Source organism: Microtus ochrogaster, chromosome 4 (genome assembly GCF_000317375.1).
Source record: "Microtus ochrogaster isolate Prairie Vole_2 chromosome 4, MicOch1.0, whole genome shotgun sequence".
NCBI classification, from domain to species: Eukaryota; Metazoa; Chordata; class Mammalia; order Rodentia; family Cricetidae; genus Microtus; species Microtus ochrogaster.
In genome coordinates, this window is record NC_022011.1 from 49440070 (window position 1) to 49453223 (window position 13154).

The 13154-nt window shown below is 55.4% G+C and overlaps 1 protein-coding gene across 2 annotated transcripts in view; it reads right to left on the reverse strand.

The window, feature by feature from the left end:
- Positions 1-13154, reverse strand: part of Rxra (retinoid X receptor alpha) — a 27424-nt gene that overhangs the window by 12531 nt on the left and 1739 nt on the right. The window contains exons 1-4 of one of the 2 annotated variants that reach the window (XM_005346209.3): positions 11473-11691; positions 10728-10878; positions 9940-10119; positions 2110-2279 (exon numbers count right to left, since the gene is read on the reverse strand). In XM_005346209.3, coding sequence (XP_005346266.1) covers positions 2110-2279; positions 9940-10119; positions 10728-10866 — 489 coding nt within the window. In that variant the 5' untranslated portion in view covers positions 10867-10878; positions 11473-11691. Of the gene's footprint in view, positions 1-2109; positions 2280-9939; positions 10120-10727; positions 10879-11472; positions 11692-13154 lie in introns of those variants that run through there. The other variant, XM_026778556.1, reaches the window with a different exon arrangement.

Genomic DNA, 13154 nt, shown 5'->3' on the forward strand with positions numbered 1-13154 from the left:
ACCTCCTCCATCTGACTGTACAGCTGCACTCTGGGACCTCCTCCATCTGACTATACAGCTTCACTCTGGGACCTCCTCCATCTGACTGTACAGCTTCACTCTGGGACCTCCTCCATCTGACTGTACAGCTGCACTCTGGGACCTCCTCTATCTGACTGTACAGCTGCACTCTGGGACCTCCTCCATCTGACTATACAGCTTCCCTCCTCTGAGCTGGCTCCACAGCAGACATTTAACGAGCTACTGCCTGCCAGGGAGGTGTGGTCACAAGACCACCCAGGCAGGGCCCAGAAGAACCAGCAGCCCATCTGTGAGGCTAGGTGCTGCCTATCTGGCCTCTTTAGCTTGCAGCCAAGGGAAGAACACCCGGTCCATGTACAGCTCAGATCAATGCCAGTCACAGGAAGCTAGGAGGACAATGGCCTTCTACTGGGTAACTCTGAAGACCTGCCCCCTCCCGGGAGGATGTCAAAAGCCCTGTCAGAGGACATTACCAACAACAGACTTACTTGACCTCAAGTCAGCCTCCACTGCCCAAGCGACCACCCGTAGGATCCTATTCCATAAGGCAGAGTCCTGCCCTCCCCTCCTTCCCAGGATTGGCTAGAGGAGTTGGAGGACAGGACCCCAGCCAGAGCAATGGGCAGGTTCAAGTGGGCAAGGTGTCCTGTGGTCTCCATGGTGGGGAGGTGTCATAACAGCCAGGATTGGGTCCCCAAAAGAAGACTACCTATAAGGCTCTACACCTTCTCCCCAGTAAGGCATCCCCAGGCCTTAGACACAGGAGAGGTGGGTATCGGGGGTGGTGGTGGGACAGTGCTTCTGTCACAGGACCTCGCAAGTATGCAAGAGGGGATTTCCACTCATAGACTACAGAGGGGGAAGAGACATGTCTGAGCCCTTGGGATAGCTCAGACACCACCCCACTGACTCCTGGGATAGCCTGTGCTACTGCCCTGTGCCTAGAGCTGAAGGGAAAGAGCCAGTGTTCTGTGTCCAGCTCGCAGCAAAAGGCTGAGGCTAGGCCCCAAGGAGCAAGAGAAGGCAAACATCACCCTGACTATCAACCATAGGGCCTTCCCTGAGGTCTGCCTGGACTGGGTGTCCAATGGTTAGCCACAGGGCTCTGACCCCAGCCCAGAGGCCCACACAGAACACAAATGGGAGTTTGGACATCACGCTGAAAGCACATGTGGGCAGAGGGGCCAGAGCGTGAGACAACATGAAGCCTGCGGGTCTGTCCAAGGTTCTGTTCTTGGATCCGCACAAGAAATGCCCCAATCTGGGACATGGCTGCAGCCACCTCCTCACTGGGCCTTGGGCAAATGTAGTCTCCCACCCAAACAAGCCCATCTTGGCCAATGGCCTCTGAAGTGATGGCAGGGGGTGACAGGAAGGGTCAGGGGAAGAATACAGGTTAGAGTCCAGGAACAGGCATGGAAGCCAGAAAGTTCTGAAACCAAGACCCTGAAGGCAGCCAGGCAGAGAGCCAGCAGTGGTTTTGTCTGGGGTTGCAGCAGTTAGAGGTGGCAGATGGTATAGGAAGACTGGGGAAGTGGCTGTCTAGGCCATTCCTACAGGTGGCCAGTTCAAGGGTGACCAACTAGAGGAACAAGAGGCACTTCTGCTTCAACAGCAGTCATGGCAGCTGCCACCCACGAGCACTTCCCTGCTGGCTCCTCCACCTCCTCACAGCAGCGAGTGGGACAGAGGCTGCAAAGTCACCCTGAGGCCACACACTCGTGACAGCCTTAGAGCCTAGCAGCTGCCACCGAGCTTTCTGCCCAGGCTCAGTTCCCTGTAGCTTCTCTGGAGAATTCTCTTGCCCTGAGATTAAGACTCAGCATGCACATGAGCCAAGACTCCACAGTGACAGCTGGCCCTGGCCCTGAGTCTGCTGAGCATTTGGATAGGGTAGACATGGCACCCCAGGTATATCCTAGGCAGAGTAGGGCACTCACAGGGTCACCCAGCAGAACAGAGGTCCCACTGTTGGGGATAAGAGACCATAGCAGCCACAGGACTCTGGTTCATTGGCTGTTCAAGCAGGAGGGTAAGCGAGTTAGTTACCAGGGGTAAACTAAGGCAGATGAACGTCTTGAGACTCACTGAGCTGGGGTTCAGCCCCATGTTTGCCTCCACGTATGTCTCAGTCTTGGGCTCAACAGCAAGCTCGGCTTCCAGAATCTTCTCCACAGGCATGTCTTCATTGGCACTGCTGGTGGACTCCACCTCATTCTCATTCCGGTCCTTGCCTCTCTGCCGCTCCTCCTGCACGGCTATATACAGGAGACAGTCACCCGGGCTGTCCACAGTTCCTGGAACACTCCCCCATGTTCAGAGCCAGGAAGAGCTAGCTCCAAGCCAGTGCATCCACAATCCTGGAGGCCCCTCCAGGGCCTGCTGAGGGAGACACACTCAGAGCCCAGCCTTGTATCTGCCTGTACCTGGCCACTGGGTGGTTGCATACCCTGGACGCACGCTGCTGGTATTTGTACCAGGAGCCCATCTGAGGTCAAGGCAGATAGCCTTTCCTGGAGCTGATGGGCCACAAGAATACTAAAGCAGGTGTAAAAGACTTTGATGGTCTGAAGGTGCAGAGAAACCCAAGAAGGCTTCTGGAAGAAGTGGGAATGGGCCTGAAGAAGGAAATAAAATGAGGAAGATAATACAGCAGAAGAAACAACATATAAACACCCCCAGAGGAGTGCAGGGCATGCTCCTGACAGGACAGGAAGCGATGACCACTGAAGTGATACGCCAGAACAAGGGACATGCTGGGCACATGTGAAGCATGCATCTACTGCTCCCGTGTTCTCCATGCTTAGCTCTGCAGACGGGAGAGGCACCCCAGCCTCACAGACCACACAGCTTTGCCCCCTTCCTCCATGATGGCACAGGCCTTGGGACTGCCCATCCACCAGACAACAGCTCCCAGACAGCTGTGAGCAGACCAGCTCTCAGGAATGGTGGGGGCAGCATGGCAAGAAAGAACTACAGCGGCAGGGCAAGCTCACTCAACATCTGCCTGGCCAACAACCCCGCTGGAGAGCAGTCCAGTGAGGAGCCTTGGGCGGGAGCCAGATTTTCCCGCTAATGGCTTCCCTGAATCCATTCTGTCTCCACCATGCTCAGACACCAGTAAGGTTCAAACCCCTCCCTCCACGCTGTGTTCCTGCAGCAGGCTAGGTGTTGACCTGATTTTCTCTCTAGAAAAATACCTAGGGTAATGCCTCTCTAGAGGCCCAAGGGTGTGACCAGGGAGATCTAAGGCTGCCATCTCAGGACCTTGGTCAGAGCTCAATCAAACCTTGTCTCACATTCCCTAGGTGACAGAGCACGGGTTGGCAGCGTCAGGATCGCAAGGATAGGGCGGCAGCAGCTCCTCTTCTACAGCCAGACTTACCTCCTGACCCCAGGCTCTCACCCACAACCCCCGTAAATGGCTTTGGAAATACAGCACAAAGGTCAACAGGAGGGATGAAGGGAGAAGGGGTTCTCACACTGCAGGGGCCTCTCTGCCTAACACCAGGGGAGCAGGCTTCTCTCACCACCCCTCACTCCTCCATGGCTCCCACTGTAATACTCGGCCCAGCGGTTTTCTTTCTGCATACAGCTTGTGACAGTCCCAAGTGACCTTTATTCAGCTTATTTATTTATTTTTGTTTTTGTTTGTTTTTTGTTTTTGTTTTTAGACAGGGTTTCTCTCTCTAACAGTCCTGACTGTTCTGGAACTTACTTTGTAGACCAGGCTGGTCTTGAACTCACTGAGATCCGCCTGCCTTTGCTTCCCAGGTGCTGGGATTAAAGGCGTGTTGCACCACAACCCGGCAAGTGACCACTTTTTTAATTCCCCCGGCTACTGCTCCTTGCTGGGTCCACCAACACCATTCGGTTGAGGGTCAGACTGAACCAATACATAGCTCTCCCATGTTGGGGCTATGATCCCTGAGACTCAATGGCCTGGCTGAGGCAGAGACTTTCTAGCTATGAAAGAGGCAAGAATGGGAAGTTGCTCTGATGTCTGCAGAACACACCAGCTGGGCTGAGGAGCTGGGCAAAGGCTGGTGTTTTGCAAGCTTGGCTCTTTTGGAAAATCTGACAGCAGGTCGGGGCTGGTGTAGAGTTGAATGCTATGGGCAGATGGTGCCCAGCCTACAGGGGCTACAGAAGGTTGCCAGCTCCATCCCTCCCCAGCTGGGCTTCTAGGGCCCTTCATGGGGCTGCTGAGCATCTGGGTTAGGGTCACTCCACAAGTCAGAGGACTGTGGCCCAGAGCCTGGAGAAATCAGCCCGGCAACTAAGCAGCCCCACTGGCCAACATCTGAATAGACCAATCACAGGCCAAGTTACAGTCAGGAAGTCTACATCCCAAGGCCCAAAGACAGAACTCTTCAGCCTCAGGCTAGGACAATGTCAACTCAACAACCTCACCTTCCCAGATGGAAGAAGGACTCAGAGAGCCAAGTGCCACAGTAAACTATGGGCCCTAGAAGGAGATGGTCTCCCTTGAGCACCTGCGGTGCTTTGGGCAATTGCTTTAGCATCTCTGTACCCCACCTCCTGTAAAATGTCAAGGCAGAGTCTGCCTTCCAGAGGACCCTAAAGGAAACACCTGAAGAGGCCCACCCCACCCTGTTGGCCCAGTTTCACACCGCAGAAAGGGACTTCCTTGCTCTCAGAGACAGCCTTGGGATTTGGGAAGCCTAGGGGAAGGCAACCCTGAGTGCAGGCCCTCTGGGCAGCAGCCAGCTATCCCTGCGAGCTTGTCCCTGGGTGGATGAGGGGCTCTTCACACCTGCCTCCTGTGCGGGGGCAGCCGAGAATTAATTAGCAAATGTTTTGTGAGGCACTTTGAAGCCTCCAAGGGCCCCGGCAGCTCAGGGCGGCATCGTTATAAATATTATCGTTTTATTTATAGACAGTGGAGGGGGCAGAGGGAGCGGGGGATTTATGTTTTGCCAGCTCAATCACCTTTTAGACGCACTCATGTTTGACTTATGCTCCACTGGCGCCGGGAAGCCTCGGGCGGGAGGCGTCTGTAAATACAGGGCCTCGTTATCCTTCCAAGCCTGCGCAGGCCTTGCGGGGGAGGTGGTTGCCTCAGAGCCTAAGGTTCCCTCATCTGCCTGTGGCCTGTGGTTCAGTCCTCCCAGGATCCAGATGCAGGCTGAGCAGGGGATGACCCTCCTCCTGCACACCTGGGTCCACATACAAAGTGGAGTGTGTCGGGACTGATCAGAAACTGGGCCCAAGCAGAACTGAGGGGCCCCTAGGAGGTAGGGTGTCAGAGTACAAGAGTCTCCCAGATCTTAACACCTTCCCTGTTTAGGGGTTTCTGTAGCCTTCTTCTGCCCCTCCACAGCCCAGGGCTGGGCCCTGAAGTAGGCAGGACCAGGTTCTACCAACATGCACTGGTCCAACTGCCCCTTCTTTAGGCCCAGGCAGTGGAGGGCCAGAGCCAGTGGCTTCTTCCCAGAGGCCACATAGTGCGTCAAGGCCCCTGCAGCTCGGGGGGAATAGCCTTCCCTCCCTCAAGAACAAGTCTGGGACAAGTCACCAGAAAAGTGAAAACATAGACAGTCATGCATACATGCACAAACACAGACACAAGCACAAACACACACTGTGGCCACTATGCTCCAACCCCACTATCAGCTGGGCTTGAGCTGTCTTCTGCTCTGTTCCACCAACAAACCTCAGGGGACCCTTGCTGAATCCCCATAGATCAGATGGGGACACTAGGCTCAGAGAAGCAAAGTCATAAACCTAGAGAAACAACTAAGCCAGGGCCATTTCCCTACAGCGGAAATGGTGGGCTCATCCTTGTCTGTGTACATACATGCGCGCGTGCACACATGCACATACCACACACACACACACACACACACACACACGCACACACAGAGCAGAAATTGCCATTTCCGCACGCAAGTGCTCCAGAGCCAGAGGACAGGGTGCAGGAAGCTAAGAGAGTCAGGAAGGAAATGCAAAGAGGCCTCAGGGGAAGGGAGCTGAGGATGGGGTGTGCAGTGTGCAGCCTTTCTTTCCAGCCTGCAGATCAACGCACCTGCACGCCCCCCAGCCCTACCACCACCTGCACCAGCCAACAGGCCCAGGCTCAGCCCGTAAAGGGCACTGCCTACCCCCCAGCTGGGGAATGCTGCCAAACAAGTCCCCGTGGTTGCTTGCACATGCAGGCCCCTGCTATTGCCCAACATAGATGCTATCAGCCTGCAGTATCCTTCATCAGCCTGAAGCCATGGTGCCTCTCCCAGGGCAGGGCCACCCTACAGGGGAACATAGCCTTCTTGTGGTCAGCTCCTTCCTCACAACACTTCTGTTCAAGTGTTTTCAGGGCTATGTGGGATGGAGCCTAGAAGAAGGAGACTATGAGATTCAGACTCCAAAGTTTACTGTTAGTGGCAGGGTCTGGGTACTTCGGGGGCTGAGCCAGCACTGGAGTCGGTGGTGCACATCCTGCCTTCTCAGAGCCAAAGGCCCTGGGTTGGCAACCTGGCCTCACAGCTTCTCCAAAGGCTGTCGGGCTATCCAGCTCACGCAGCCAACCGCCCCACCCACTACCCACAGAACTCTTTCTAGCGGTTAGCCCAGGAGAGCAGTGGGAATCAAATATGAATTCACTCTGGGGACTGGTCCAGACCCAGTGGGGAGAGGGGCAGTGTCCACTACCTAAATGCAGGTAGAGGTGGGGACAGGCCCTTGGGGATCCTCCCAGAGATCCCTACACAGTGAGATCCCAGGCCACCACCTCAAAAATAAAGCTGTGGACTAGGGCCACAGGATCTGTGAAATGCAATGGGTCTCGGTGGCCAAGACAAAGTCCCTTTCCCCTGCCCAGGAGCAGCCAATGGGTGGCAGTGCCCACTAAGCCTGAAGGCCTCAAGATGTCTTACAGCTGCCACACAGATACCCTGTGCAACCCAAGGGGCCAAGCTCCATGGTTGCTGTGTCTGGAACAAGAGAACACACCACGGGGCTTGAACTAAACACTTAGGGCTCATAAACCCCGCAGGAACAAAGAGGCATGGGCTGGGGCTGGAGTACATCTCTCCACAGGAATGAGAAAAGCATTTCTCAGGACCCAAAACACTGCCAGAGTGGCCCAAGGAACAGAGCAGGCCGCAGGGCTCTGCACAGGCAGACAGCCTGGAGCCCTCTTCTCTGAACTCCACTTCCTCTTTGTGCAGGGTGGGCAGCATTAGCACAGGCATGGGGGGTGAGCATTCTATGTGCAAGGACTGGGCAGGGGGTGCTCTGTGCCCCCACCCACAGGAAGCACAAAGTAAGACCCACACTGCTGACTCCAGCCTCCCCATCTCAAGACCATCACATTGGGATTCAAGAGCACCGTCCACACTGCCCACACCTCTGAAAGGCCAGGCAGCTGGTGTCCAGACACCAAGCACCTAAGGGCAACTATGCGGGCAGTGGAGGAAGAGGTCATGGGAGCTGGAGGGTGAGAATTGTAGTGTCTGTCACATGCCAGGTCTACTGCCGGCTTGGCTTTCACAGACACCACTCCCTGCAGCTGGCACACGGCACCTGATCTGCCCACAATCAGGTGTTAGCCTGGGCATACCCCTGCACAGAGTCATGCTCAGCTCCCAAGTCTGGGTCAAGTACCAGTTCCCAAGCTCTTGCTGACCAAACCCAGGGACTTAAAGCCACCTACTTATCTGGTGGTCATTTTTAAGGGCTAGGAACTCATACCCAAAGCCTAAACAATGTCCATTACCGGAACAATAGCACTGAGAAAGAGAAGGTTCGGGCTGAGCTCAGCTCTTGAGAGGCTCACACAGCCCCAATTCTACCTCTGGCCATGGTGCACCCAGGTCTATCCACTCAAGCACCTGCCCTCTAGAGGATGTGCTGTATTGGTTATTCCCAATAAGTGTTCCCTTACGGCATGTGGTACCCCCAAGACAATGTACCCCCATCCTTGGTAGGGCATTCCCTCTTCCTCCCTCTGTTCTCTCATTATAGAAAAGGGGAGGGGACAGAAGCTGGGGTCTAGCTTAGCTAGACGAATGTGTTAAGACTTGGCCCCTCATGGCAATGGAAATCTCCCAGCATAGTCAAGGTCAGACCTATAAGAACTCTGTACTCTTGTATGAAACCTGTACTCAGTCAGAGCGCCCTGGCTAGGGACATTCCCACACACATTCCAGCCCACAGCACACAGTTCTGCATATGCTGCCCTACATCAGCACTGAGGATGAGGTGCAGGTACTCCCTCCACCCCTGCTGACCTCACAGCCCGAAAGGACCCCACAGGAGCATGGGATTCTCGTGAAGAAGAGGACCAGAACGTACTGAAAGAAGAACAATGTGAAGAGAGGAGCAAACCCCAGCACCAGACCTAGCCAGGCTGGTGCCGGACAGGGACAATGAAGAGCTGGTGAGAAGATGAAAGGACACACAACTGGCTCTGGGGTAGCCCCAGGGGCAGTTCTGGAGACAGAGTGGTAGATCCTGCCCCAGAAAGTGCCCAGCCCTGGGAGGCCTAGGCCTAGGACTGATGGAAGAACCCCGCCCAGGCACCCATCCAGAGACACATACACACACTCACCCAGGCATTCATACAGACACACACACACTCACCCAGGCACCCATACAGAGACATATACACACACACACATATACACACACTCACCCAGGCACCCATACAGAGACACACACACTCACCCAGGCACCCATACAAAGACACACACACTCACCCAGGCACCCATACAGAGACATACACACACACATGTGCACATACACACACATGCATGCACACACACACACACGTGCACACACACACATGCACACTCACCCAGGGACCCATACAGAGACACACACACTCACCCAGGTACTCATACAGAGACACACACACTCACCCAGGCACCCATACAGAGAGAGACATAATATACACACACATGTGTGTACACATACACACTCATCCAGGCACCCATACAGAGACATATACTACACGCACAAGCACACACACACATTTCTAATGAGAGAACTAACTGTTCTAAATGCAGGTTTAGGAGGAGACAATGTAGCTGGTGAACCTAAGGGTCTAACTACACACCTGACATCTGGGACCTCTGGGGAGTCTCCTGGCCTGTCATATAACCTCCCTACCCCTTACATACGTATCTTTCTAATAAAGAGGCTCAGAGTCCTGCTGCTCAGAGGTCTGTGGGCTAACAGGTGACCCTGCCAGAGATGAAACTGGAAGTGGTCAAGTGGCCTTGAGAAGACGGGAAGCTCAAGATGACCCTCACATTCAACAGGCTCTGGGGGATATTTTGGTGGTCTCTAGAGGCCCCCTCCATCACTCCAACCCAAATGTGCCTCATACCACGGGCCTCTCTGGGCATCCCCTCACTGGGCAGATGGAGAGACGCCCTCTCTCTCGTCACCTTCCTTAGCCTCCTCTACCAGTCAGTGCTTGGTCTCCACAGACCATCTCGCCCAGGCAGTGTTGGCTCAGCCCCGCCATACCTCAAGAGGGGACGATTTGCTCAGCTCCTGTTCTTGGGGTCAAGCTGCCAGTGGGACGGTCCTGGTCTGTCTTGTCTATTGTAAAATACCGAGGTCTAGCCATATAGCAAGCACTCAGTAAAACTCTAGGTGGGGGAAGAGCTGGCATGAAGGCAGTCCCTCAGTAGATGAGCTATACAGACAGCAGCTTTAACGGCACAGGCCAGGGGCTCCACTGAGCTCTGAAGGGAGGGAGTACCCGGTCACTGAAGGCATAAAAAGGAAGCCATCAGGCTAGACTAAAGTCTGGCAAACTACAAAATCCAGGCCTGGACTCTGCTCAAATCTCTCCACACTAAAAATGCTGGGGGAAAGGAACAACAGAGGCCTCCTGGGTCTGATGTCAAGAGGATGCTGGGCAGGAGGACAGCGTTCAAGGCCTACCTTCCCGCTTCATGCCCATGGCCAGGCACTTCTGGTAGCGGCAATACTGACACCGGTTTCTCTGCCTCTTGTCGATCAGGCAGTCCTTGTTGTCACGGCAGGTGTAGGTCAGGTCTTTGCGTACTGTCCTCTTGAAGAAGCCCTTGCAGCCCTCGCAACTGTACACCCCATAGTGCTTGCCTGTGGGGTATAGACAGAGGGATGAATGACAAGACCTGCATCCATGTGTCTTGTTGTTGGCCAGGGCTCTGCCTTCAGGTTTCAGACTCCCTGTCTGGGCTCAGGCTAGACCCTGCCTGGTCCTCCCTGGTCATCAGAGATCAGGTCCACCTTCTCTCTATCTGCTAGGGCTACGGGTCACTACCCCTGAGGATCAACATTACCAACTCTGCTACTACTGTGCTCTCTATACCTGAGCTATTGCTCCCTAGAAGAGGACGGTCACTGTTCACGGTTCTCAGGCTACTGGGGTTCAGTAGCACAATGCAGGGGGGCCCTTCAACAGGCTTGGCCCAGAGAGGAGGCTAGCCATCACCGCACCTCAGCCATCCATGCTTGCGTCTTCTCTTGGCACGCCTCCGAACCACCCTTCCCATCCCTTACTAGTGTCTACCTTACCTAAGGACAACATGAGGCCCCTGGAGCTATCGGCCCACCCCTTGCTCTAGGGCAGAGGAGCTGCCCCTGGGTTCCCGTCTCCCTGTACCCAGCCCAGTGGAAAATGCTAGGGCGGCCCTGTGAGCTCTGTCTAGGTATCATGCCCCTGCCCAGCAGGCAGTCGGTCCTACCTGAGGAGCGGTCCCCACAGATAGCACAGATGTGCTTCGTGAAGGATGCCATATTTCCTGAGGGATGGGCAGGAACCTTGAGGACGCCATTGAGGCCCAGCGGGGGTTTGATGTCCTCGCTGCTGCTCACGGGGTTCATGGGTGAGTTGAGCTGCAAGAGGACGAGTCAGGATAGGTCAGCCTTAGGAAGCCGGGGATGGGCATTAGTGAGTGGTGGGCTTCCTGCAACTCCGCTCTACACAGCCTCACACTCAGACCACAGAGCTAAGGGACAGCAGGACCATCATCCTTAGAAAAGGGTTCAGCTCTACGCACAGCCCTCAGAGGACCCCTCCCAGCAAACTCAGGCCACGGCAGGGTACCAGAGACCTTACATAAGCAGGGATCTCATGTCTCAGTGCCATACAGGAGGCCACTTACACTCCGCCACCCACCTAGGAGCCCCTGTCACTTAACACCTGCCGTGGGCTCTGGACATATGAGAGCACAGGTGCTCTGGGCTCCCCCACTACCCAGGTGAGGCCCAGAGGCCCAGGCTCGGGGGAGGAGATAGGACTGGGCTCTTCCAGAGTCACACAGATCCCCACCACCTTCCATGGCAGCAGAATCTGGGACAGGACAAGAGAGGAGAGCAAGTAGACACCACAGACATCAAGCCACAGGGTCAACATGGCCATCCTGCCCTCGGCACACCCCTTGCCTCGCCCCGCCCTCTGGCCGCCAGGGGCAAGCGTGGGAAACTCACCCTGTCACCCAGGCAACAGCTGCGGCGTCGCAATGACACAGCAGTTTTGGTTCCGCAGCCTCCAGCCCAGCTCTGCAGTAAGCACAGGGCCTAGAGGCGCTTCCCTCTGCCTGCCTATCTGCCAGGGCGCCAGAGCCCAGCTGGGCAATCCCCCACTTCTGAAAACTCCTGACAAAGGCAAAAAGCCAGCTGTACAGCTGCACTGCCCTTGCATAGCCCTTACTGCCCCCTGCAAGGGGAACCTCACCTCCTTCCTCAGGGCCTCCTGCCCCATCCCCCTCTTTCTCACGGGACAGGAATAGCACAGAGGCACCAGAGAGGCTTTCTATGGGGGACCTAGCTCTCCTAAGGATTCTGCAGCCCTAGCTGGCCAGGGTTGTGAGATAGGCAAGGAGGCTGTCTGCAAGCATGCCTCACTCTGGTCAGCCTGGGCCCACATAAAACCCTGAGTGTCAGGACGCGGAAGTCCTTGATGGCAGGCAGGGCTTCCGACAGCAGAAGAGATCAGTTCATATGCTAACGAGTTGAAGGTCCTAGGTGGGAATCCTGGAGAAGGTGGGTGACACCAAAGCCTTTTGCTAGCAAGACTACACACACCCGCTCTGCTCACTATTTGGGAAGCCTAGCCCTGAGATTCCTGGAGGTCTTAGCTCTGTAGCAAACAGCTCAGGGCCGGTGAAGCCCTGCTGTCACGACAAAGCGAAGGCTGGGCTGCAGCACCCAACCTCACCACAGACCCACGGACACTCACAGGGCTCCTCAGTGCTCCACTAGTGGTCAGTCCTGGGATCCCGTGGCTTTTTTGCTCTTTCCAGATCTGAGCTGATGAATCAGGGCAGTTTCTATTCTCCCCTTGCTCAACCTCCCCCATGGACCTTAAGCCCCACCCACCTGGGACTTCTGTGTTCCCTATACAACCCTCAAGAGACCCAGGACTAGACAGCCCTCTGCTGGAGCCCACAGCCTCCCTGGGTGGGGTCATCCCATTTCCCCTTTCATATCCTTGGCATTTATTTCGGTTCTGCATCACTGGTGCCCCACCTGGGTCCCTGCCTACCTCTCAGGCATCCTCTCTTCTGCCCCTACCTCATCCTATCCTCCCAGGTCCAGGCCAGCCCTCAACTAGCCCCCCTTGCCCTTGGATGGGCTATCCAGATCTTGGGCCTCCATCTCAGGCTCTGCAAGCTCCCCCACAGCTCTATTCCCCACCTGGCTGGCTGCAGGCATCATAAAACATCCTGTTTATGCAGGGCGGTGGTGGTGCACACCTTTAATCCCAGCGCTCCAGAGGCAGAGGCACGCAGATTAATGTGAATTCAAGGCCAGCCTGGTCTAGTTCCAGGGCAGGCTCCAAAGCTACAGAGAAACCCTGTCTCAACAAAACAAAACAAAACAAAAAACCAAAGTCACTATGGCCCCCACAGTGGGAGATCCTCCTGTATACCAGGAGGATCAGAGGCCTCACTGGCTCCACACTGAAGCAATCAGAAGTGCTTCACCTGGAAGTCAGCATGGCCAGACAGGCAGGACTGGGAAGTAGTGGTGAACATCCCCTTGGGTCCTGTCCTAGTAGAGTCCTAGGATCACATAAAACAGGGGTGGACGCCGGGCGATGGTGGCACACGCCTTTAATCCCAGCACTCGGGAGGCAGAGGCAGGCGGATCTCTGTGAGTTCGAGACC